This window comes from Manacus vitellinus, unplaced genomic scaffold, assembly GCF_001715985.3.
Source record: "Manacus vitellinus isolate BGI_N305 unplaced genomic scaffold, ASM171598v3 scaffold_34_pilon, whole genome shotgun sequence".
In the NCBI taxonomy this organism is placed as follows: domain Eukaryota; kingdom Metazoa; phylum Chordata; class Aves; order Passeriformes; family Pipridae; genus Manacus; species Manacus vitellinus.
The window spans coordinates 1423563-1449151 of NW_021940488.1; the positions used below are offsets into that span (position 1 = coordinate 1423563).

The 25589-nt window shown below is 47.0% G+C and overlaps 3 protein-coding genes across 3 annotated transcripts in view; all 3 read left to right on the top strand.

The window, feature by feature from the left end:
- The window catches only part of C2CD3 (C2 domain containing 3 centriole elongation regulator), a 40969-nt gene extending 39367 nt beyond the window's left edge, over nt 1–1602 (top strand). Inside the window, exon 32 of the mRNA XM_025895576.2 lies at nt 905–1602. Within this exon, the coding sequence (XP_025751361.2) occupies nt 905–1042 (138 nt within the window). The 3' untranslated portion in view covers nt 1043–1602. The remainder of the gene's footprint in view (nt 1–904) is intronic.
- A 1320-nt stretch (nt 1603–2922) lies between these two features.
- Nucleotides 2923–5664, top strand: UCP3 (uncoupling protein 3). Its single transcript, XM_008927336.3, has 7 exons — nt 2923–2954; nt 3252–3390; nt 3533–3743; nt 4052–4249; nt 4409–4510; nt 4888–5068; nt 5225–5664. The coding sequence occupies exons 2-7, from the start codon at nt 3265–3267 to the stop codon at nt 5328–5330; spliced, it is 924 nt and encodes a 307-aa protein (XP_008925584.1). The 5' UTR covers nt 2923–2954; nt 3252–3264; the 3' UTR covers nt 5331–5664.
- Nucleotides 5665–7843: 2179 nt separating this feature from the next.
- The window catches only part of SYNJ1 (synaptojanin 1), a 54755-nt gene continuing 37009 nt past the window's right edge, over nt 7844–25589 (top strand). The window contains exons 1-7 of the mRNA XM_029961421.1: nt 7844–8118; nt 14613–14758; nt 21401–21487; nt 21890–22157; nt 23755–23980; nt 24606–24689; nt 25250–25311. Coding sequence (XP_029817281.1) covers nt 14635–14758; nt 21401–21487; nt 21890–22157; nt 23755–23980; nt 24606–24689; nt 25250–25311 — 851 coding nt within the window. The 5' untranslated portion in view covers nt 7844–8118; nt 14613–14634. The remainder of the gene's footprint in view (nt 8119–14612; nt 14759–21400; nt 21488–21889; nt 22158–23754; nt 23981–24605; nt 24690–25249; nt 25312–25589) is intronic.

The window sequence follows — 25589 nt, forward strand, 5'->3', positions numbered from 1 at the left end:
GATGCCCACTGGCCAGTTCACCAGTATCCCAGCAAAGGTCACCTGGTACCAAGGTGGGCCCTGAGTGTCCATTGGCTGGTTCCCCAGTCTCCAAGCAAGATCTGCCTGGCATACCTTATTTTGGAGAGTAACTCCTGGCCGTGTTCTTGACTGTAACAAGTTTTTATCTTTTTTTGCTCGTCTGCCTGCCTCTGCTGGCTTGCCTCCTGGAGCTTTGGCAAGTAGCTCGGCTCCTGCAGCCGCCCGGCTGTGGCATCAAGGCCTTTTAGCTCCATGCTCGGGACGATGGAGAAGCGGACTCCATCGTTTAATCAGTCCATTACACTGTCCCATTTGTCCTGGAATCATATGTTTGGGTTGGAAAGGACCTCAAGGCTCATCTCATTACACCTTCTGTTAGAACAGGTTGCTCCAAGCCCTGTCCAACCTGGCCTTGGACACTTCCAGGGATCCAGGGGCAGCCACAGCTTCTCTGGGCAACCTGTGCCAGGGCCTCCCCACCCTCACAGGGAAGAATCACTCTCCAATATCTAAATCTCTCCTTTTTTAGTTTAAACCCATTCGCTGCCTTGTCCTGTCAGCCAGCTTGGATTTGTTGTGCCAGAGCATTGCCTCTCCACTGCAAGGGGGTTTGGTCTTTAGGGTTCTGCAAATTAAAGAAATGAAATAATAATTGAAAGCCAATTAGAGAGTCAGATCCCAGTGACTACACCAGTGTCATTCCTTTGGCTTCACAGAGGGAGTCTTTAGCTGAGGATGGACTTTCACAAAGTCAGAGTAAAGGGTTGGGACCTTTCTCATTGTGGTGGTTTTTCCTGTGTATTCAACTGGTTTCCCCGTGGTTTGCCACAACCCAAATCCAGATGCTGGCAGAGTTCTCACACCTAATCCCTTCTCTCCACAGGAGAGAAGGAGCGGAGCAGTGCCAGGGGGGATCCCATACCGAAGGCCAAATCATCCCAAGCCCACACCCAACCTCTCAGAAGAGGAAGCCCAAAGAATTGCCAGGATCTTCTCAGCTCAGCTCTCCAAGAAGGAATAGCATTCATGAGAGACCATCCACAGCGGAGCTTCCCAATCCCAACCTCTGGGTCCTCCAGTAGAGGGGAGGTGAAAGCCACAGCTTTCAGGCTCTGCTTTTAGTTTGCCCAATTGGTTGGTTAATTTGCATCCCCTAATTAGAGGGGCTTAAAGCCTTTGATCACCCACAGGGAGCTGCAAGACTGTGTGTCTTGCAGGGGCAGGTCCCCGAAGAGACGCACCCCTGTGGGTGACCCATGACCTCTCCACATAGTCTAATTTTGGGATGTATTCCTGTGAAATCACCCTTTCAAGAATAGCTGGTGGGCAGCACAATTTGCAGCTTCTAGAGATGCCCAAAATGCTTGTGTGAACACAGGCCAAGGGCACTGTAAAACACTGCTGGGTGTACAAAAGGGGGGGGACTAGAAAGATGAATTTTTTTTATCCTAAATTATTTTTGTATATTTTTATGTCCTGCACCTTTTGGAGAACAGACTTTGATGCCAACAGAGCTCAGTTATTTTTGTACTGCTCTCTTTCTAGTGTTTGTGTTTCAATAAAATTCCCCTTGGAGGTTTCTTGTCAGCTAGTGTGAAGTGTCCCCCTCAAAAGGGAATAGGACTCCTTCTTCCACAAGCTTCCAGGGTGGAGAAATGCTGCTGGAAGCTGGGCTGGCTGGGAACACATGGAAGGGTCACTGCTTTGCCAAGGAACTCAGTATCACTGTGCAGCACAGCTGCATGGGACAAGTTGCTCCCAATTCAAGCTGCTTTTCAAATCGTACATGGAATTCAGGGTTTAAAGGAGCCAAAGGATCAGCAGCCCCACTTCCTTCTCCCTCTGTAGTGTTGTTTTTCCCAGGGGACACCCTAAATGTTTAATTCACTGCTGGCACAACTTGCCTGTGATCCCGGCCCCTTTGCCTCCTGCTCTTGCTGGGTCAGGATGGGAGGTAAACATGCTCAGTGTCCCCTGCAGGGACAGGAGTGACCTGCAGGCTGCTTTCTCCCAGTTGCATTCCCAAAAAAACCCAGGCAGGATGCCAGCTGGGCTGGGAACACTGTCACAGAGGAGGTGACAAGTGTTGACCCCTCGGGCATGAGATAAACAGCACCTTCCTCTTGGGTTTAGGTCAGCGGCACAGACGGGCAGGAAAATAAGGGCAGGAGCCAACTGGAAAAGGGTGTCAGTGCCAGGCAGCTTTTTCCTGGAGCCCAAGGGATGGAGCAAAGGTGGTTTCAGGGCATCATGACCACTCAAAGTCCCTCTTATGCAAGGCAAGCTCAGGTGTGAGCATGGAGGTTCCTGGCACATCCAGAGGGATGTGGCCCATCCCTTCAGGCTTTGTGAGTGTGGTGCTGAGGAACACCAAGGGTTAAACACATGAAGTTTTTAAAACTGGAGTTAAAGGGGCATTTTTGCACTCCACCTTGGCCTCCAGCCTCTTGTCTGGAGCCTTGTCCTCCCCAGAAGCCTCAGCCCCAGTGCCCAGCCATGCTCTGAAGGGTGTTGTGGGGATGGTGTTTTTTTGGGCGTTTTCTACATCTCATTCTTCCTAGAGCACTTTTAGGTTAAAACCTGACATTCCTCCCCAATCCCTGCAGTCCCAGTGGCCACCTTGACATTGCTGGGTGCTTCCCCACAGCATTGCTCCAACGGGTGCTGGGGATTTGGGCAGGATCCCTGCTTCCCATGCCTGAGCCCTCAGTGTGGGCAGAGGGTTGAAACAACAACCCTGTCATGGGTACCAGGTGACCCCACTCCCATCAGCTCAAATGCCACAGGGGGAACTCAGTTTCCCTGTCACCCGATCCAATCCGTGGCTGCTGGAATGTCATCCTGAGTGCTATATAAGGGTGGGGCCAAGGAGTTGCTCTCAGAGTGCTGCCTGAGCAAGGCAGGAGCCAAGAAGCGGTGCTGAGGTCCCTACGGTGAGGCCATGGGGGGGACACGGGAGAAGCTCTCACTGAGCAACCCCCATTATGGCTGGGGCGGGATAGGGGAGGGTGGGAATGGGTGACTCCCATGCTGAGCAAGGAATGGGTGAATCCCATGCCTCAACTTCCCCGGGGATGCAAGCGAGGAAACAGGGCCAGATATGGGTTTTAGGGTTGTCCCAAGCCAGCAGAAACCACCCCGGCACATCATCACCTCCATCACCAAACCTGCGTGAAGCCCCATCCGTCGCAGCATCCTGGATCCCCCACAAACCCCTCCCCTCCCTCCAGCCCCTCTGCCACCATGGTGGGTCTGAAGCCCCCCGAGGTGCCCCCAACCACCGCCGTGAAGTTCGTCAGCGCGGGGATGGCCGGATGCATCGCTGACCTCTGCACCTTCCCCCTGGACACCGCCAAAGTGCGCCTGCAGGTATGACCCGCCGGGCCCCCCAAAATCCCACGGGCAGAGGGAACACCCTGCGACAGTGGGACTCCCTGTGCCAGCTCCACCCCAGAGCTGGTGGCATTTGGAGGGGAACGGAAGACGCAGTGACACGGTTGGCACCCTGCAGATCCAGGGCGAGGTGAGGATCCCCCAGGCCACCAGCTCTGTGGAGTACCGGGGTGTCTTGGGGACGCTGAGCACCATGGTGAGGACAGAGGGACCCCGCAGCCTGTACAGAGGGTTGGCAGCCGGGCTGCAGCGCCAGATGAGCTTCGCCTCGATTCGCATTGGGCTCTACGACTCCGTGAAGCAGCTCTACACCCCCAAGGGTGCCGAGAGTGAGTGTTCAGGTGGTCCAGACATCCCTGCACCCCCCCATCCCAATGCACAACCCTACCCTGGAGGGGCACAGCCCACCGTGGGGTGAGCAATCCACTTGGAGGGGCGCAAACCCCCAAGATGACCCTTGGTGAAGCGCTGGGGTCCCCACTTGCCCCAGGGTCCCCCCATAGCCCAGGGTGCCCACAGGGCTGAGGATCCCTGCAGGTCCAGGGTTCCCACACAGCCCAGGGTCCCCCTTGCCCTGGGGTCCCCACGGGGTTGGGGTTCTCACAGGGCCAGGGATCCCAGCACCTGCCCTCTCCAGACACAGGCCTGGCTGCGCGGCTCCTGGCAGGCTGCACCACAGGGGCCGTGGCTGTGGCCTGTGCCCAGCCCACCGATGTGGTCAAGGTCCGGTTCCAAGCCAACGGGGCACAGCTGGACGGGGCCCGCCGGTACAGTGGCACTGTGGATGCCTATCGCACCATCGCCAGGGAGGAAGGGGTCCGTGGGCTCTGGAGAGGTACGGGGGAAAGGGATGGGAAGGGATTGGATGGGAATGGAAATGGAAATGGGGAGAGGAAGGGGACAAGGATGGGGACAGCAGGGCTGGGGCACCCGTCCAGGGTGCTCCAGGAGGAGCTGTGACCCCCATTCCCAATGCCCCCCCTCTCCTACCCAGGAACGCTGCCCAACATTGCCCGCAATGCCATCATCAACTGCGGGGAGCTCGTCACCTACGACCTCCTGAAGGATGTGCTGCTGCGGACGGGGCTCATGGCAGGTGGGAATGGAATGGGGGGACACTGCTGCGGCCTTCCCTGTCCCCACAACATCCAACCCCAGCTCTTCCCTGCCTTTAGACAACATCCTGTGAGGGATGACATGGCCAGGGCCCTCTCTGTCCCAACAACATCCAACCCTTGGCTCTTCCCCCTGTTTAGACAACGTCCCGTGACAGGGGAATGCGGCCAGATGCTATCCTTGTCCTCACAACATCCTCAATGACATGAGAGGGGATGCAGCCAGGCGCCATCCCTGTCCCAACAACATCCAACCCTTGGCTCTTCCCTGCCTTTAGACAACATCCCATGAGGGGGGACACGGGCAGGGCCTTCCCTGTCCCCATAACATCCAACCCTGTCTCCTCCCTGCCTTTAGACAACGTTCCATGCCACTTCGTGGCTGCCTTCGGTGCTGGGTTCTGCGCCACGGTGGTGGCATCACCAGTAGATGTGGTGAAGACACGGTACATGAACGCCAGCCCTGGGCAGTACCAGAATGCCCTGAGCTGCCTCCTGGCTCTGCTCAAGCAGGATGGCCTCGCCGGCCTCTACAAGGGGTGAGTTGGGAACACCACACTGAACACCCACAAACTCGCCGTGACAGCCGTGCGGCCACGCGGCACTGAACTCCAGATATCCCAACCCACGAGCGGGGCTTTGGGGAGGGGATTGTCCCTGGTACATCCTCTCCAGTGTTGCTTTTCCCGGCACAGATTCATCCCATCCTTTCTGCGGTTGGGCTCCTGGAATGTGGTCATGTTCGTGTCCTATGAGCAACTGCAGCGCGCGGCAGTGCTGGTACGGCCAGCCCTGGCCTGACCCCACTCTGGACCCTCTCACCATCCCAGAGAGGCTCAGCATCAATTATATTAATTGTGGAGACGCCGGGGAGCAGCAATGCCACTTCTGGAGAGACAGAAGGAGAAACGACGCTGTTTGAGGAGAATTATGGGAGAGTAGAAGTTTCCAGAGAGGGGTTTTAGGAAGTAAGAAAAGAAATGTTTCTAGGTTTTCCAGCTGGGAAGAGCAGCGCTTCCCAGGGGCAGCAGTGCAGGCAGGTGGGACCAAACTGAGAGATGGGGGCTGTGGCAATTCCTGTTATTCCTTATCGGCACTTCCAATAAACCACCCCTATGGGGTCTGATCAAGCTGATTTTCTCTCTCACTTCTGGTGCACTGAATAATTCCCCATTAACCTCTAATTATTCAGGTCTGTCACAGTCACCAACACCAGCTGTTACAGTTTAAATTCTCTTGTATTTTTTCCATGCCACCATGAGGGGGCTCTCGCTGACAGAGGCGCAAGGCGAGGCTCAGCAGCCCCCCCACAAACCCAAGCAACCACCTGAGGAGGAGGCTGCGCCTCGCCGTGCCCGGGGTGCCGGTCCCGAGTGGGCAGGGGGACCCCTGGAACAGATTCTGCGGGAACCGCGGGAGAACTGGAAGGCAGAAAAGCGCCTCTTCTCCAGCCGCGGGCTGGTTGCGGGGAGCTCCCGCCGGCTCTGCTCGCCGAGCAACCTGCGCGGCTTCCCGGCGCCGCGCCCGGGCCGGCTTTGCCGCGGCCCGATCCTTTACACGCCGGGTCTGCAGCCGCCGGTTCTGCTGTTCGGGACGCGGCCGCCGCGAGCTCCCCCTTCGCGAGAGCTCCCCTCTCCACGCACGTCTCGCGCCTCCCGCTGGCCCCTGCCGTTTGGATCTACCTGGAGGCTGCCAGGGGTCGTCACAGGTTATTAATGAGTGTGGCAATAATTAGGGCAGGATTTTGAAGCTTGCCGCATCCACAGCCAAACCTTTTCCAAAGCGAAGGAGACCTCGCAGCTAGTCAGAGGAGGTGACCCCCCCCCCATCCGCAAGCCGGTGTGAGCATTTTCTGGAATGAAAATATGGAATATGGGTTTCTGTCCCTGATAATATGATGATTCAGAGTAAAACAAATCTTCACAGGTTTAAAGATAAGAATCCAGTTCTTACCACACCAGAGAACTGTTGGGATCAGAAGGCTCATTGAAAAACCTTCTCCATCAGCAAAATACCCTTTTATAGAAATATCCTTTAATTTTTAAAGCGAATATCCCTTTATTTCGGGATCAGTGGGTGAGCTTATCTTCGCTTGGGAGTGTTCTCCCTTCTTGTCTCCTTAAACATACCAGAAGCAGTGTGATTCCTGATCTTTGGAATCCTAACTGCATCCCAGCAGAAATATTTCAACATCTTTAATGAACACGGAGGATCAAACCTTTACCTGGGGTCAATCCCTGCAATCCCACCTGGATTAAGTTTATAATGGCTTCGGGAGAGGGTTTTTTTTTCAGGGGACTGCACTTTAGTTTCCTCCTGGGTGTGGAGAGAAGGTCTTCGGATTTTTTTTTTTGTCCCCCCCTCTCCCCGCTTTTCGCTGGACGGACCGGCACCTCCGTCCCTTGCCGCGTCTGCGCTCTAGAGCCCCGGGCGCGGCGATACAGCCAGACAGTCCCTGTGGGGGGCTCGCCCTGGGGTCTCGGCCCGGCTGCCGCGGCTGAATCCGCCCTTTGCCGCGTGGGCTCGGCTGGAAGTGGGAACCGCTCCCTCCTTCCCAAAAACCGGCACCTCCCGGGCCCGGCAGCGCCCCCTGCTGGCCGTGGCTGGAACTGCGCCGAGGGGCGAAAAGCGGCTCCTTGTTTTCGGTGGGAGTTTGGGTACGGGGCTGCTGCTTGTTTTGTGGTGTTACCTGTGTATATATGTATGCGTATTCTTTACTAAAGAGCTGTTATTTTCCGCACCTTCTCGACTGGAGCCTCTAATTTCGAAGTTATAGTTACTCAGAAGGAGGAGCTTGTTTTTTCTTCTATCTCGCCCTTCTTAGCAAACGTTTTTGTCTCATTAAACTAAGACAATATCTAAGTACTTTCCTTTTCCCATAGATGGACTCTCACCTGCTCTTCACTCTCGCAGATCTCACTTGCTAACCAGAAAGAGTCCAGCAGCTGAGCCCACGCCAAATGTCCAAGAAGGAAAACTCACAGCTGATTTTACTCTTTCCCAGAAACCAAAGACACTTCTCACCTATTCCTACCATCCAAACTCTCAGTCTTACAGCCTAGATCGAAACTGAGCAGTTTCCAGATACAGCCCAAAAAAGAGAAGTGTGCCAAGAGAGAAAGCTTTCGCTGACCTACCCCTTCTAATTGCAAATTTCGAGGCACTCCTAATTAAGTCACAGTCACTTTCCCCTTGCAGCCTTTAAACTGTACACACCCCACATTGCACAGGGAAAGAACAGGCATGGGTTCAGCTGCTGGACTTCTTAGGGTTAGCAAGTCAGATGTGCAATAGTGCAAGAGAAGGTGAGAGTCCATCTATGTGAAAAGGAAAGAGCAGAGCCCCAGGGTGTAGTGTGTAGTTGAAAGGCTGCAAAGAGAAGGGCTAATCCAGTAACTGGTTTTGCCTTGGCCTGTTTTACTCTACAGGAGCTGTAGTAGACACTCTGGACTCTGCCAGACTGAAAGTGCTTCAGTGTACATCTACCTGAGAAGAACATGCAGTGCAGAGTGGGATGAGTACAGTTGGTTCCTCCATGAACTTCTCCCTCAGACCACCAGAGACCCCCTGAAAAGCCAGACTGTAGCAGGTAAGGAAGGAAAGACACCTCTGCCTGATCTGTTGGGGTCAGCACAGATCCTGCTGGTCCCGGGGACTGGGAATGTGGTGGGAGCCAAAAGCACCTTCCCCAGGCTGGAGAGTCTTTCCTACAGCACCATCTCTGGGAAGCAAAGGGTTACGGAAGAAAAGGAGGGGTTACTTACAACAATAATCATAATAATATTGGGGAAGAGCAACAAGTCCAAGGGAGCAGGAGGGATGCTGATCTTCAAACAGTGTTTGAGTGAGGCAGAATCTCCTGGGATGTATAAAACACAGCTCCAGGTCTGGGATTACAGGTTCAGTGCAAACTCCTCCTGTGCACCCTCTGTATTTGCCTCCTGCCGGCACTTGGCACCTTGGGCATGTTTGGGTGCAAGTGCACTGGTGCACTTGAGGGATCAGGAAAATTGGCACTAAACCACTTTGCACAGGGCTGACTCTGAGCTCTTGCTGGGGAAAGCATGTGGCACCTCGGACATTTCAATAAAACCAGTTTCCATTAATCGAAAAGATGTTAATTTGGGCTTGAAGCCAGACTGGTTTCAACATTGCCTGGCCCCTCTCAGCCCCCCAGTTTGCAAATAGGGCATTTGCAATTTGCCCCTATTTGCAAATAGGGCATTGTCCTAATGAGTTGCTTGGTCACTTCCAGGGGGAACGTCTTCCTACACCCTTAACCAAAGCAGTCGTGTAGGACAACATGGGCTGTTCATGGAAGGCCTGATTCAATTGGGAAAAAGAATCCTAAACAAAACTACCCCAAATTTCAGGGTGAAAACACAGTGCTGCTTTAATAGGAGCAAACACAAAGTCTGGCACCATGTTTCCTCTTTATTCCTGGTGTCCTGGAAACCCACAGGGAAATACAATCCCTCAGACCCTGCATTCCTGAACACAAGGGTAACTGGAGTTTTAACCAGATCCCAGTGACCTGTACAACTGTGTGGACATGCGCATAAGCTCATCACTCCATCCAGCCCATCCCTCATGTCCAAGAAGTCCCAAAGAAGACTCCAAAAAATCCCAAATCCTCCCAGTCCTCCACTGCATCTGTGCTGTGGCCAGTGCCTGCAGTAAGCCCAGCTCAAGACTGTCACCCAACCCTGCATCAGATCCATCCCTGGGAGAGCTGGAAATACACCAAGAGCTCGGCTCCCTGGGGTCCTGAACCCTCAAACCAATCCTCAGACAAATAATGACTGACCTGCACCTCTCAGCACAGCCAAACACAGCTCTGTTATCCCAAATTAACCTGGCCATTCACTCCTTCACCTCTACCATTTTCCAGCAGACACATGTAGGGCCAGACTGGAGTGTAAAAGAAAGCATTTCCCAGGGAGTTAATCCCAGCAGACAGGAAAAGAGAAATGTGTCCCTCTGATTTACCAGACACAACAAGCAGGGCCAGGTGCCCTCCAGTGCAGGGCTGGAGGCTGTTGGGTTTGGCTGCTTAAATACCAAGGCATTTGGCATTGCTGGGCTGAATTGAGATCCCTGGCTGACCACACCCTGCCATCCCTGGAGTCTCTTCCACTATCCCTGAGGCAGGAGCAGCAATTCTACCTGTTGCTGCTCCCAGCTGTAGCCCAGCACTTTCCGTCCTCCCATTATTTGGAAGCCCCTGGAGCAGACTGTGCACCTGGAATTCCTCAGGAACAGGGAATTGTGCATTTTACATAAAATAGAGGTCCCCTTCAGTCCAGCCCAATTCCTGCTACAATTCCTGCCTCTTTTGATCTAACCCTTCTGTTTTCCTAACACCTCCTTCTTGAGCCTTTTCTAAGCTGTGTCCATTCCTCACAGGACTCTGCTAGGACATGAGAGCCTGAATGTGCCCCCAGTTGGGATGACAAGTTGCCATCCTGGTTTTAATCACACTCTGTGTTCCTTTGGGATTCCTGCAGCATGACCCCATTTTTCTTTACATCCCGGTTAGTTTTTAAAGCAAAAAATCTCCCTCAGGGACTGCATCCCATTTTTTCCTGCCTCCTACAAAATGACACTGACTGTAAAATTGTGTTGTATTCTACAGACCCATTTTCTGGTTGTTTTCCCCATGGTCAGTTCCTAACGAGGCTATCTGCGATTGCAGAATCTCCCAGGTCATGGGGTCACCAGGAGTCACATAGTCAAATTTACCCCAGTTTTTCAGGATCATCACCAACATGTGCCAACACAGTATTGGAGGGCAATGTCACCATGATGTCTCCATGATGTCATCCCAGACCTGGGATTGTGGTCCCAGAGGGTCCCCGTTCACAGTTTAGGAGCTACAGAAGGGTCTGGGGGGCACTTGGGGGGTCCCAGAGGGTATTTTTGGGGTCCCCAACCCATATCTCCCTATTGTGACAGACAGGCAGGAGCCACACCCCCATCACTGTGGATTTTTCTCTAATTATTTTATAATGAGGAGTCATTAAAAAAGCATTGGGGAGGAGTGTGTAGGGCACCCTATAGGGATGTGGGCCCCCCAGAAGGACACCCTCCAATCCACCTAGGGGACCCAGGGTTGCCCCATAGGGATGAGATTATATAAATTATGTATGACCCCCTATACAAAATATATGTGACCCTCATATGCCCTGGGGGGTGTGTCAGGCACCCCTATAAGGCCCAGGGCCCCCAACCCCATTAGACCTGGGGGGGCGGGTCAGGTACCTCCTAACAAAGGAGTTTGGGGTGTCCTGAGAAAGGATTTGAGAGGCACTGAGGGATTTAGGGTGGTCCTGAGAGGGGATTTGGGGAACATAGAGGGGTTTGGGGGGTCCTGAGAGGGGATCTGGGGGCACAGAGGCTTCGAAATGGGCCTGTGAGGGTACTTCAGGGGCATAGAGGGGTTTGGGTGTGTCCTGAGCAGGAGGGTTGGGGGAGGCTGGGGAAAGGGACAAGAGAGATTGGGAGTTGGAGAGGGATTTTATGGGAGACGTGGGGAGGTTTGGAGCTCCCTGAGTGTGTTTTGGGGGTTGCAGGGTTTTGGAGGTCCCTGACCTGTTGTTGGCCCCAGTGCTGGCCCTGGTGATAGTGCAGGACAGCTCTATGAGGGGGGATCTGGCTGCACCCATAGTGTTATTCTGTTTCAGGAGCCCACATTCAAACTTTGGATGGCACCTGCAAACAGAGTATGTCAGGGGGTTGCTCCCACACTGGAGATGCCAGGACAAAAAGCTGGTCTTTACATCCCCTGGGCAGCCTCTCATCTGCACCAACAACACGAGCACCAAGTGCTTTCTTTGCGTAAATAAATGTACTGCCATAATTTTTTGCTGTCCTTTTATTCTAGAACCTTATTTTTGGGAGCAGTGGCTTGATGACTCAAATTGGGAGGGGGACTTGTGAGACTGTAAGGAATTAGATGGCATTTCTAGCTGGGAAGAAAAGTACAGAGCCCCAGTGTTAGGCTGTGAGGAGTGGGGTGGTCCAGCAACTGCTCCTGCCCTGGCACATTTTTCTGTGCAAGATGTAGATGGAAACTTTTTGGTTTAGTTTTTTAGATTGAGAGAATGTGATGGTGTCTATAGCTGAGAGGGAAAGTAGAGGGAACCAGGGTGTTTGCTGTAGTGTACAGGCTGCAAGGGGAAGGTCAAGGCCAGCTTTTTGTTCCAGGACCTTTTGTGTGGGAGCAGCTGCTGGATATTTTCAGTTTTGAAGCTAGGCTCTGTGATAGTGAAAGACTACGATGGTACAGAGAGCTGAGAAGCAAAGGGCAGAGCTCCAGGGGCTGTGTGGTGCAACACAAGGGATGCGAATTCATTGTGGAGCCAATAAGATCTAAAGGTGCCAGGAAAGAAAGCTGTTGCTTCCCTTTACCTTCCCTGGGCAACCTCTCATCTGCACCACCAACACTGGTGTAGGTGCTTTCCTTCACAAGGAAAAGCACTGTCATCCACTTTCAGAAGGCCAACTTTGAAATTTGAATCTGTGCTCCAAAATTTAATACATCCAGAGATTGCTTGTGCTGGAAATTATTAATAATTATTATTGTATTTTAGTGTCTTAAGTCTTGCTAAATACTCAGTGAAGTCAAGTGGAAATAATCTTAGAAGGAATAGTTAAGATCACTTCCAAAGGGGTGAATTGTTGGAAATGATACAACTTTCCCAAAATTTTAATTAGTGGTAGCAGGTAGCTAAGTTCTTTTCCTCTTACAGGCTCTTGTCGATTTGATCTTTAAATCACCAAAGCTTTGAGTTTCTCTGGATTGTAGCTATTGAAACTCTAATAAGCTTCAATAAACAAAGCTTGACAGAGCTGAGGATTGAACACCTGGGATCTTAAATTTATGGTCCTTCAAAGACACGTTGGAGTAACCAGAAGATTCAGAGGGCAATAACAAAGACATTACAGCCTGCAAGTTGGAGACTCTCTAAGGAAAAGGATAAGAGGAACAAAGAATGAGGACCAAAATTAGTCAGTGAAGAATAGAACACTAATTAAATGAAGAGAAACGGGTAACTTAGAACCAATGAACATTAATTTATTTGCTAAAATGTATAAATACATGAAAAGTCTTGAAAGGGTCATAGGTAGCTGGAATGATTCGCTACCTGTTTCTGGCCAGAATAAAGTAATGCCTGGCTCATCAACACTTAAAAGGTAGTGCTGGAGGGTTTCATTTCTTCCCGACTATTTTCAGTGACAGAGGGATTGCTGGGGTGTCCTGTGCAGGGCCAGCAGTCGGACTGCGGTGATCCCCGTGGATCATCCTTCAAGCTCAGGACATTCCGTGGTTCCACTCCCGCTGCCGGGAAGAGGCCGGCTTTAGGCGGCTCTCCGTGCTCCCACCCCACCCGGGCACCGGCAGCGCCCGCCCTCACAGAGCCCTGTTGCCCGGCGCCCTTCACACAGGGCGTCCCGCGCCTGCCCCTCGGGTTTCGCTCCCTCGCACGGAGCACTCGGCAGGGACGGAGGCCCATCGCCTCCCACCCGGCCGCGCTTTCGCGCAGCCCGCGCCCGCCCTCCGCGCCGTGCCGCCCCCGCCTTCCGGGGCGGGCGGCGCAGTGCGGAAGGACGCGGGGCCGGGAGGAAGCGGCTCCCGCCGGCTTCTGCAGGCACGGGCGGGGCGGGGCTGGTAGCGGCCGACGTGGAGCGGAGCGCAGCGCTCGCGCCGCGCGGCTGGAGGCCGGGACTGGGCACCGGGGGGCGCGATATCGCGACCGCGGGGGGCTCGCGGCGGGCGCCGCCGTGCGCACAGGGCAAGATGGTAAGCAGGCGCTGCCGCGCCGTGCGGGGATGTACGTCGGGGATGTTCCGGGGATGTCCTGGGTATGTGCCGGCCCGCGCGGGAGTAGAGGCTGTGGCCCCGAGCCGGGAAGTGCGTGTCCGCCCTGGAGGTCATGGAGCGGCCGGGAAGGGAGGGCACAAACCCCCGCTTTCTGCCGTTCGGGAGCAGTCCTCCTTCGCTGTGGGCTTCCTGACCTTCAGCCCTTAAGAATCACGATGCTCTCGCGTTTGTTTAGTTTCTTGCTGCGTGGGGTGTCTGCTTTTTAAATTGTTATTATTTTTAAGGTCTCACCCCCGCGGCTGACGGGCAGCGCCACTGCTGTGGTGCTGCGATGTTTCAGCCACTGCAGGGCAGGGTTTAAATCCAAACCAAACCCTGCTTTCAGTGAAAAAAAGGGAAAAAAACCCCAACCAAACAAACAACAAAACAAAAATAGGTTAACGTTTCTGTAAAATCTTTTAAGATGTCTTGGTGGCTTCAGTGTTTAAAATATATCATCTTTCTGTACAAGGTCAGAATTAGTAAAATAGATACAAAAATTGAGGCCTGGCCAGACTTCTGCCCCTCTGCTTTAGGCATTAGTTTATCATTAGCATACTTGCCATTCTTCCTTCTATATTGGTGGTAGCTGGAAAAGCTCATTTTTCTTTTTTTTTTCCTTAAGAAGAAATCCTATTTACTAAGTATTGTGAAAGAAATTGCTTTAAACTCAAAGAGAGTGAAAAAAAATTGCTTTAAAGTGAGTGAGACTAGTTTGGATTAGATGTTGGGAAGAGATTCTTCCCTGTGAGGGTGGTGAGGCCCTGGCACAGATTGCCCAGAGAAGCTGTGGCTGCTCCATCTCTGGAAGAGTTCAGGGCCAGATGGACAGGGCTTGGAGCGACCTGGTCTAGTGGAAGGTGTCCCTGCCCATGACAGGGGGTGGAACTGGATGGACTTTAATGTCCCTTCCAACCCAAACCAGTCTGGGATTCTATGAAATTTTCGTCTCCAAGAAGCTGTTAAAAATTTTTAAGGCGTTTCTTTGAGTACGTCTGGCTTTGAAACATTCTTATGTCGTCTTCAGATAAACCTTACATTTGTTTTGGAACACGAGATAAAATAAGTCTCATGAGGTAGAAAGAGGGAGCAGGTCTTTTTGTTGTTGTTTGATAAACACATAAAATCCCCAGGAACGACGTGGGTCAGACCTGCTTTGCGGGAGGTGTCTGGAAGCACGGGGGAGGTTTCACTAACAGACATCATCTTGTGTTGGACAGGGCTGCCTGTGATCGGGGCAAAATGGCTTTCAGTAAAGGATACCGTGTCTATCACAAGCTGGATCCGCTTCCCTTCAGTGTGATCGTGGAAACTAGGAACAGAGAGGAATGTCTCATGTTTGAATCCGGAGCTGTGGCTGTGCTCTGTAAGTCCATCTGTTTTGATAACTACAGTGTAGAAAGGTGGCAGACTTGACATGGTGTAAGCTGTTTATTTGTGGAATATAAAGAGGCAACTGTTCTGTTTTCATATTTGCTAATGGAGAGGGTTGTGATTTAAATGGGAAAAGAAGGAGAGACATTTTCTTGCCTTCACCTGTTGAGAGTTTTACACAGTTAATTGCATTTCATCATGCATGTATATTTTCATGTCCACTAAATTTTCTTCTAATTGCTTCCAACAACATCCGCTTGTTTCTTTGCTTCTGAACAACTTTCTTTTGAATATGTGATAAATCATTGACAAGCTAATTCTCTGTGATGTATTTCATAATAAAAAATTCTATATTCTTAAATGTTACATCATTGTAATTTGTTTTTATCTCATTTTATATCATTTTTTATGGCTTTTTGACTTTTAGCTTTATTTTGTCCTTATGTTTTTAACCCATCTTGAGACTCAATGTATTGATTTGTCTTGTAATAAAATGAGTAATATTTGGAGCAAGGTGTCTTGCATTGCAAAGTTATTTTTACATGTTTTAAGTGATAAATGTATGAAATATTTCCCTTAAATTCTTCCCCCCCCTTTTTTTTTTTGGAGGATACTGAGAAGTGCAGATGAGAACCATGAAGCCTCTACATAGGGTTTTAAAATATCGTTTGGTTAGAATTCTTCAGGAAGTCAGAGCACCTGGTTGCACAGGGTTTCTAAGCTTGGTTTTGACTCTTTTGTAGAAAGCTTTCATACCATGGAGGTAGTTTTCTCTTTAGCTGGTGCCTGTTAGAGGCCTGGCAGTGATTGGTGTGGTAGCTGTGAGTGTGTGATGGTCTAGGTGAAGAACAAGGGGTGCTTTTCTCCTGTTTTTGTAATTATCTTCTTTTTTTTTCTGATACAGTTTCTTCTTACTATATATTTAAGAATACATTGGCAAGGCAAGACACTGTGTGGTGTGGATTGGGAGTAAGTGTCCAGCCATAAAGCCACTGAACAGGGTTAGTGCAAGCACTAAAGTGCTTTGAAGATTTGTGGAAAATGTTATTTTAGCATGTATTTAGTAACTGGGGAGCATGCTTAAGCTGCTTAAGGGCCAGTGCATGAAAATTTATTTATTCCTGAAAGTTATGCTCAAAAAGGGCAGTAAGTCAGTTGCTTTTTATGCTGGGATACACTGGAGGCACCTGGGTAAACTTTCTTCCCTAAAAATTAAAAACGATTTCCAAGGTTCTGTACTCTTCTGTGCCTCAGTTTGTTACCAAAACAAGAAAGCAGGACCTGAAGGAAGCTTGAAATCCTCTCTCCTCTTTTGTTCTGTACTTAGTGATAGGATGTTATTAATCTGTAAAATGTTGTCCTTGAAATTCAAATTGGTAGGTTGCAGCATAGCAAATGTTCATACTCAGCTGGAAGTAGTTACTCTGAATATTGTTTTCAGTAACCTTAATCAGGAAGCTGCTTACTCTTTTTCTGTCTGGTACATGGGCACAGTCTCCCAATGAATACTTAGCAGTGACATTTTGCTTTAATTCTCTTTATTTAATTTGTGTTTAATTCCCTGAATTCTTTAGGTACTGAAACTTTTGCTAGTGGTTGGAAGATGACAATCTTAAACTGACAGCAGAAAAAGCCCAGGAGTTCCTCAGCTCAGGATTTTTTTTTCCCTCTTTTTCTGCTTGCTGTCCCTGTCTGGTATCATTTCTTTTTAATACTTATTTAAATGAGTACAATTATTAGTGCTCAGGAAAGATTTGTAAATTGCTACTTCTCCATCTCTCTTGCCATGCCACAGAACCCAGCCAGAAGATTCCACTCTGTAGCCAAACTTCCAGCTATTGGTACAAATAAAAGACAAAGTAATGAGAAACTGCTCCTTGGGGAAGATTTCCTGTATGTTTGTAAAATCTGTGTGAATAGACAGAAAAATAGTCCGATCAAGGATATATCAATTTAAATCCATAACAGCATCACTTTAAACTGCTAAAAACTTGTGGGTTTTGCTGATGGTGGCAACCCTTTTTAAACCACAAAAAATTTACAGTACTGATCTCAAACTGTAAGGCACTTTTGCAAATATTTTAATAAATACTGGAAATTAAATAAAGTGGTCAGCCTTATACCTGATCATAGTTATTACCAGTATGTAGAATGTATAATATGTGCACAACCTAGTGAAATGCACTTTACCATTAAAACTGATTCTGTGTCTCAGTTCTGAGGGCCTTAGTGAACTGTACCTCCTGGAATATCCACATATAGAAATTTGGCTTTGAAATTGGCTAAGAGAAAGGACTGAAAGCTTACTGATCCTTTAAATGTCATCTCAAAGGAAGCACATCTGTCATTTTGCTGAGGGAAGGATAACTGCGTTAACCTTCATCCGCTGTGCACTCAGTGAGGCACTGCAAGATGATGATTCAGAGGATTTAGTTAGGCCTGGGTATGAGATGCTGCACAGCTCAGATGATGGGGTGATTTTCAGTGAGTGCTCTATGTGCTGTTCCAGTCAACAAAGTCAGAGGGAAGCCCAGGAAGAGGATTGAGGTGGATAGTTCAGAGGTGGTTGTGTAATTATTGTCTGAATGTGGGAGCAGCCCAAGCCACGCTTCTGCTCGAAGTGCCCCTGTGTGGATCAGCTGTGGCCAAAACAGCTGGGCAATACTTTGTGTGCCTTGATACATTCAACCCCTCTTTTATCCACACACTCCTAGTACTGTATCCTTAGCCTGAGATACTGCAGTCTGAGGGGGATCGTGCCCAGTTTGTTTCTCAAGGCCTGATGAGAGCACTTGGGTTTAAATGTCAGCATCCTCACTGCTGATTTGTTTAGAATTTAGTGGGAGGATGTCATAGATCTATTTTTCTAATTTGCCATATGAAATAGACAGTATGTTTATTCCTTGAAGTAGGACTCTTAATAAGATATTACCTGTAAAGATTTCATTGACTGGGTAGGAGTGTGTTCTCTCTCCCTGTTCCTGCTGATGAGTCATCCCAAAAGGAGTGGGAAGCTGCCTTTACTCCTGTCGCCTGCCAGGCGTACAGGAGAATGTTCTGTCATCTGGGAAAACACTGAGTGGAGAGAGCAGGAGCATCGTGCACATCCTTGGCCTCCAGTCCTGTGGTAGAGTTGAGAGCAGGACAGGTGTGAGCAGGAGGCACTGTGCCCACCCCGAGCTTTCTGTGGGGCTGGAGGAGAGCTGTAGTAACCTGTGTGCAGCAGGCGTCTGGTGTTCATGGCTAGCACTGCTACTCGTAACACTTCTTGAAACAAAAATTCTCCCACACATTTAAATCCAAGTGCTTTTACCAGGCCTTGAGAAGCAAGTTGGCAGGATCCCCTCAGACTGCAGTATCTTGAGCTGACCCAGTACCAGCAACGTGTCGATAAAAGAGGTGTAGCAAAAGTAATGAAATGGTTCTTCAGATGGTTAATTTATAAATGAAAGTGGTGACTCCACTCTGATTTTAATGTCACCTATGTGGTAATATTCAAGTGTTGGTTTTAATTTAAATCCTGAAAGTTTAACCATCCTAATTTGAAAAAGCTTGAAAACTTCAGTCTTAAAAGCACAAAATTAAACTATGTAAGAATAGTCCGTAAGTTTTTTAGATTTTAAACTTTTTGAAGTGACAGTAGCATGAACTTTTTCTTGCCTGATGTAAATGAGGAGTCTTGTGCCTGAAGGAACTGCATATTGTGTCTTTGTTCCCAGCTCAGTCTTATATTCCAGATGGAGGCTGTAACCACTAACTTAAAATGTGTGGTCATGGCATATAGATATAACATAAATATAGAAAGCCTACATGGTAACTTTTAATATGATCTGGGCTTTATAATTGTTATAATTGCAAAACTAATTTCTAATCTGGAATTAAGCAGAATACATGTTGAACCAAGTTATCCTAAAGACAGGATTGTTGATGAGGTTCCATTTGTGTAAGGCTGGGAGGGCTGACATATTGCCTTTAAAATAATTGAATTAATTACCTTAAATGAGTCCGTGGTTTGTAAGGTGTGATTATTACAATGCACATTTAAAAATACTGTGACTTGTTAATTTTTAATAAATATTGACTTGAAATTATTTTGCTCTTTTTCTGTGACACTGCAAATGGGGCTTGCTGGATTTCTACAAGAACGCATTGCGATTTGACTTGAAAACCACATCAAAAGTGTTGTGATTTTGTGGAAATCAGTGTTGGTTTGTTTTGGTTTTTTGGTATTGCTAAATAACAATTGTGAAAGGATAAAAAGTTTTCAATTCTTGGACAAGTAAGGAGAGGGTCAGTAGAACTGCCTTGGGCTTTTGGAGACCAGACTTTGGCCTGTTGAGGCAACTGTGCAGGGTCCCCTGGGAGGTTGTCCCAGTTCAAATGGAAGAGGATGGGGAGGAGTGTGGTGGAGCTGTGTCTTCTTCCTGATTTCATCTTGGTTTTCAGAAATCTCAAATGCTTTTTCTTGATGTTGTAACACTCCTGATGGTGGGAAGTTCCTTGTTGTGCATTGCCCCAAAAGCAGGAACCTGGGGGTGGGCGAGCAGGGACCAGGGCAAGATGGATGAAGGGGAACCCATTTGATGTTTTCCCATGTGAATTTTAGCCTTAAAAATAAGGGAAAAGTGCAGGCAATGCCAGATAGAAATACTTATATGGTTACTGTGGAAAAGCTTTGCTGAATGCACACTGAAGTAAGTCCAATGTCACTGAAAAACATCATGGGAAATGCTTTTGGTTGGTCCTTGGGCACTTTGTTAAGAAAATAATAGTTGACAGGCCACAGTAAGTTTTTCTATTTCCATTTATTTGTTTTTGCAACTCTCTGGTGCTTTGTTAGGGGTGGCCTTTTTTAGTTGTTCTGAGTTTGCAAAGCGCATGTTACTTAATTTACTTATTAAGGCTTAACAAGGATAACCAGCATTCTCTGCAATGGAAAAAGAGAATAAATCCATCGTAGACAGGAAGGCCATTGTTCTGAAATGTCATTTAATACTGGCAGGCACCTTTAAGAAAAATCCTGCAAGAAGTTTGAAACTAAACCTCATCTTACATTAACAATTTGAAATGTGGAGGAAGAATGTGGCAGCTCTCTGGTTACCAAAGTTGAGTTTAGAAGAGTACATTGATATCACTAAACCCTTGCTGAAAAACAGTTTGAAAGAACCAGGTTTTGAAGTTTAGAAGTTCTTTCCAGCCTGGTGGTCTTCTGGTTAAGAAAAACATGGTTTTGATGATGCTGACAAAATGTGTTTAGATTGGCTGCAGGTTCTTAACACTTATTCTGGGAGAGGATTTTGGAAATAAATCCTCATGCTACTGTAACTCTCTTATCTTTAGCATCTGTATTACAGGAATACAGGGTGTCAGTACAAATAGGTAAAGAAACTTCTTAGAAATCCACGTAATAAAACACTGAATAGGGTTAGATTTCAAACTGCAGTTAAATAATTGTTTCATCTCTATTGGATTTTCTGATTCACTTTGATTAAGAGAGCTGGCAGATATTTGAACAGAAGGAATAGGCTTGTGCACAGGCAGGGCTATGCTGAGCTTAGGGAATAGTCATTAGGAAGAGCAATTCTAGATAAAATAGAGCTTTTTTTATTCTAAATAACATATAGCTAATGTGAGAGAGAGCATAGCAGAATGCCAGGGCAGTAGGCACTTTGATTGGCTCTTTAGGTCAAATTCTGACTTTTTTAGTGTCAAAGTGAAAAGCAGATAATTCCTGAGGAAGGAGACAGTGCTGATCATTGGTGACCCAGAAATCTTGATCCCTGTAGATCCACTGCCAAAGCTGGATCCTGCTGCTTTGCAGCATCTCTCACCTGGCTCTGCTGCCAAGCTTGTGGGCCTGGCTTTTTGAGTGCTGATTAAAGGGCTAAAGTGTTACATTAACTCCAGGGTGAGTAATGGCAGATATACTTTAATTTCTTCTAAAATATTACAGGGTGTTTTTTCAAAACTAACTGTGAAAACTGTGTTTTCTTAATCTGAGATATTTCTTTTAATTACCATTTTTTGTGGACCTGCCAGAGTTTTGTTTTTCTTGGAATATATCTAAAAATAGTTAAAATGCACTTTTGATAGTCTTGTTTAGTTCTTTGGAGATAATGCTGCCACATCGGGGTTTTAATAGTTGGAGAAAAAAGATAATTTTTTCATGAAAAAAAGCAGCATTTATAGAATGACAGAATCACAGAATATGAAGTGGAAGAATATGGAAGAGACCCAGAAGGCTTATTGACTCTAACCCTCAGCCCTGCACAGGACCATCGCCAAGAGTCACACCATGTGCCTGAGAGGAGGGCATTCTCATGGATCTTAATTGCCTGTGTTGTAGATTCTTTTTATATTAAGAGATGATGCTGTTAAAAATGCCAACATTCTCCTTTAATATCACTTGGAGTTTTTACAGTTTGCTTAAAAACATAGCGTGATTATACTTTGTCGTGAGATCTTCCTTTTCCATTATAAAGTGCCATATGGTCATACATTTTGATTTCCTTCCAGAATTGTCACGTAAACTCTGCTTTTGTAATCCCTTGGATTTTCGGTTTGGAGTGGTTCCTTCTCCCTGCCACAGTGTAGGGGCTTTTACATCATCATATCTTATGTTTTCCCTCCACAGCTTCTGCAGAAAAAGACACAATCAAGAATACCTACTCCAAAGTCATGGATGCATATGGGCTCTTGGGTGTGCTAAGATTAAACCTTGGTGAGTCAAATATGGAAAACTTCAGTTTTTCATTTGGGAAAGAAAGCTTTGCTGCTCCTGTGAAACTGAATCTTTGTAACAGGAACTGGGCTCGTTTGTTTCTATTTGTTTGTTTTGCTTTTTTTTCTTCATGGAGTAACTTACGAGTTTGGAGCACTCCCAGAAATGAGGGAGGGGACAAAAATAACTTCCGTTTTCGCAATCCTTGTTCTTTGCAGTGTAGTTTCGCCTGTTTGTATTTCCTTTTCTTCTGTAGAACTTGGGAACGTGTTCTTGGTGTTGGTTCTTGTTGTACTTTTTTCAGGCAAACGGGTTGTCTGTGTGCCTTTGAGCATGTAAATGCAACCACACCCCACTCCACTGAGACCCATTCTCTTACCTGTGCCCTTTCTTATTTTACAGGAGACACACTTTTACATTACCTGGTTCTAGTAACAGGGTGCATGTCTGTGGGAAAGATTCAGGACTCCGAAGTGTTCCGAGTCACTTCCACGGAGTTTGTGTCACTGCGGGTTGACCCGACAGACGAGGATCGTATTTCGGAAGTGCGCAAAGTCTTGAACTCAGGAAACTTCTATTTTGCCTGGTCTGCAACTGGTGTCAGTCTAGACCTGAGCCTCAGTGCTCACCGCAGCATGCAGGAGCACACCACTGACAACAGGTTTTTCTGGTGAGTTCGTAGTTGTTTCAGCAGGCATTAGAGTAATGAATCCTTCTACAGAAGCTTTTATGCTTGTCTTTCCCAGCTATCACAGGTGCACCTTTCTCCCACAAATCTTGGTGAGATAGAATAGCATTACCTTAAGGGCATAAGTATGTTACTAGTGACAGGATGTTTCCATGGCCACTTGGAGTTTCTTAATGGGAAGACACAGATTTTCACTGCTGCTATTATACTTTGATCTTAACAGTTGTTGTGGTGTTGTGTTTCAGCTTTAGTTCCTCATTCTTCATCAAGCGTGTCAGCTTTTTTAAATGAATGTGGTAATGAAGCCTTAAATGAAAAAAGATCCTATTTTTGAACGTTCTGGTTTCCAAAATGGCATGGTGTTTATGTATAGTTTCCGAGTGGGTTTCCAACATATGAAAGCACTTCAAAAGTTTTATTTCACAGCACACTGATATTGCTGATTTTGTTGACACAGCAGGTAGGCTCTGCTACAAAGTGCACTTTTCTTGGCTGCTGAACTTGCTATCCTTTTACTGGGTATTTTTGAATAAAGTATAGGTTTTCACACAGAGGATTTTTAGTAAAAGGAATGCTGCTTTTCCTGTCGATAAGCAGCTTAAATAATGCTGGAAATACACACATAGTCATGGCAGAAATTCTGCTCCCTTCTCTTCAGCTTTTGTTAAAAGTGGTCTGTGTGTCCATGAACCTTGGAAGGGCACTGAAAACTTGGCAGTATCCTGTTAGAACACCTGAAAAGCTACATCCTCCCCCCTCTTTGGTCCAAAATACAAGACACCAAAGCAGCTCTGGCATATGAACCAGTGCTTCTCTACTCTTTGCCACTGTTTCGGTCAGGTGGAGGAATCTGATCAGAGTGAAGTATAAGACAAAATATGTGTATTAAGACAGAAAATAAACTCAGGTCTTCAGAAACACTACTCCCTTGATGTAGGTTTATAGGACTTGTAGGAACCTTGCTGTTTGTCTCTGCAGTATATAACAACACTTAACCCTGACATTTATATTTACAGAAATTTGAGAATCAAGTGGCTGTGAATGTATTCCTGGAAGCTTGTCTGGGAAGTGATGTGATATGATGACATATAATGGAAATAATCAATGTATATTGACAAGAATTTTTCCTCTAGCTTTATTTTGTGGTGATGTGAAACTGAATGGTGCTTTATCCACCACACAAAGTAACCCTGTCATTGGAATTCTGGCTTGCTTTTTCCAGAGTCTATAATGTTTGGCTTCTCAAAGCAAGGCCGAGCAGAGAAGTGTAAAAAAAGCTTTGAGTGTTGGTTTTTACTGAGTGATGAGCAGGGGCTTTAAGGGTTATTTTTTAAGGTCATTAAAATTCATAGCTTCACTCCATATTCTTATTGTGCAAATGTTTAAGCTGTTCTCATGTAAACTTTGCTATTTCAGGTATATTTAAAAAAGAGCTATATCACGAAACTATAGCATGTTTACTTTCCTTTTCTTATTTGTGGTAGTAGGTGTAAAATGTAAGGAGTTAGTAGTGGGCTTAACAGTTTGACCTGGATTTTATTTCCTCCCAGCTATTTCATGATTATTTTGTCCCTGATAGGAACCAGTCGCTGCATTTACATCTGAAGCACTATGGTGTGAACTGTGATGACTGGCTGCTACGTCTCATGTGTGGAGGAGTGGAGATAAGGACAATTTATGCAGCTCACAAGCAGGCAAAGGCTTGTCTCATTTCACGACTAAGCTGTGAACGGGCTGGCACCAGATTTAACGTCCGGGGAACAAATGATGATGGTCATGTTGCTAATTTTGTTGAAACAGAGCAGGTATGTTAAGCTCCACTGCACATTGCTTGGCTGACAAAGCCAGTGTTAGCACGTGTGTGGTGTGATTTTTACCCTAAATCGACAGATCACAAGTCAAGCCTGTAACCAACAGATATTGGAATAGTTCCTTTGGTGCTAAATAAGGAGTCTAAGTAGGTTACATAATTCAATGATCTTGGTTTTTAGTGTAGCTTAGGGTAAGGGCACACAGGAGCCTGGGTTGCAGTAGCTTAAGAAGCTGTTATCCATGAGCTGAACTGCTGTGGGTGGCTGTGCTTTCCTTGAGCCTCCTGAGCTGAAAGTCTTACTGAGTTGTTTAAAACCTCTTACTCGTGGCACAGGAGTCACTCAGGCCCAAATAATAAAAGCCCACTGTATTTCCCAACACATTATGTGAATCATGATCCTGCAAGGGAGCATGAGAGTGCCACGATTTCTCTTAGGAATTATTCAGAGGGAATAGAGAGAAAAGTCTAGGGAACACAAGAAATGTTTTAGCTTTTTTTAGTGGAATATGTAACATGTAAATATACTTTATTTACTCCATGTTTAGTTAAAGCTAAGAAATCTAAAAGATTACACTGTGATCACTATTAACACTATGCTTTTTTTTTTTCCTTAACAGGTGATATACTTAGATGACTCTGTGTCATCTTTCATACAGATTCGAGGATCTGTTCCCTTATTTTGGGAACAACCAGGCCTGCAGGTAAACAGGAGATAGATTTAATTATAAAAGTAATTCCTAACATGTTTAAAAATACACGAATACAGTAGCCTTTGGGTTCTTCTGCACAGTTCCCTTTCAGGATGAGGTAATTCTTTGAGAGTTGGTGCTGTGGTGTGACTCACTCAACCTGCTTCTCTCAAGTCTCTGAATGCTGCTCTGCACACATTTTGAATGTCCATTACTCTTTAGGTGTTTTTTCTTTGAAGTTCTCAGTTCTTCCTGTTTTAATTAGGTTGTCTAAGGGCATCCAAAGAGGCTGTTTTCTTCTGAATTGTTCTTGAGGAGAAGTCTTCTCAAGAAGTCAGTAAGGATCAAGAGTTACTGTAATATAATTTCATCCAAGTTTTCTAGAAAGAGGAACTGATTCAGCAGCTACTGCTGTGACACAATTTTTACAGGAAAAGTTAAAAAGAGCTGATGCCTCACAGGGACTCTAGGTTCTTCAGACATACCAGCATTTTGTAATAGAACTGATGAAACATTTACATGCCTTTTACTCAAACCAAGACAAATAATTTAATGTAATTTTCATGTCATAGGTGGGATCCCATCGTGTCAGAATGTCAAGGGGTTTCGAGGCGAATGCACCAGCTTTTGACAGGTGAAAGAACATCTTAGATTTTTGGTAATGCCCTACAGATCTCTGGTAAATGCTGCATCATAGACATGGGATGTATTATTTCAAACAGGAGGCTTTGTCTATGAAAATGTGGGATTCAGCAAAGCAGGGAACTCTCTGGTGATCGCTTATGCCTTCGAGTGCTTTGTTGGAAAGTGTGAATTAAATTTATAGTGAAATATTTTGCAGTATCTCAGTTGGCGTTGCAGGTGTTCCTGTTCATTTTCTGCATGCCAGAAGATGACTCTGGAATTTTTCTT

Bases quoted from the DNA above. Each gene is read 5' to 3' on its own strand.
- UCP3 (XM_008927336.3), top strand. From the start codon at position 3,265: ATGGTGGGTCTGAAGCCCCCCGAGGTGCCCCCAACCACCGCCGTGAAG. The intron at 3,391-3,532 runs GTATGACCCGCC...GGCACCCTGCAG, and splicing joins CCGCCAAAGTGCGCCTGCAG to ATCCAGGGCGAGGTGAGGAT. The intron at 4,250-4,408 runs GTACGGGGGAAA...TCTCCTACCCAG, and splicing joins GGTCCGTGGGCTCTGGAGAG to GAACGCTGCCCAACATTGCC.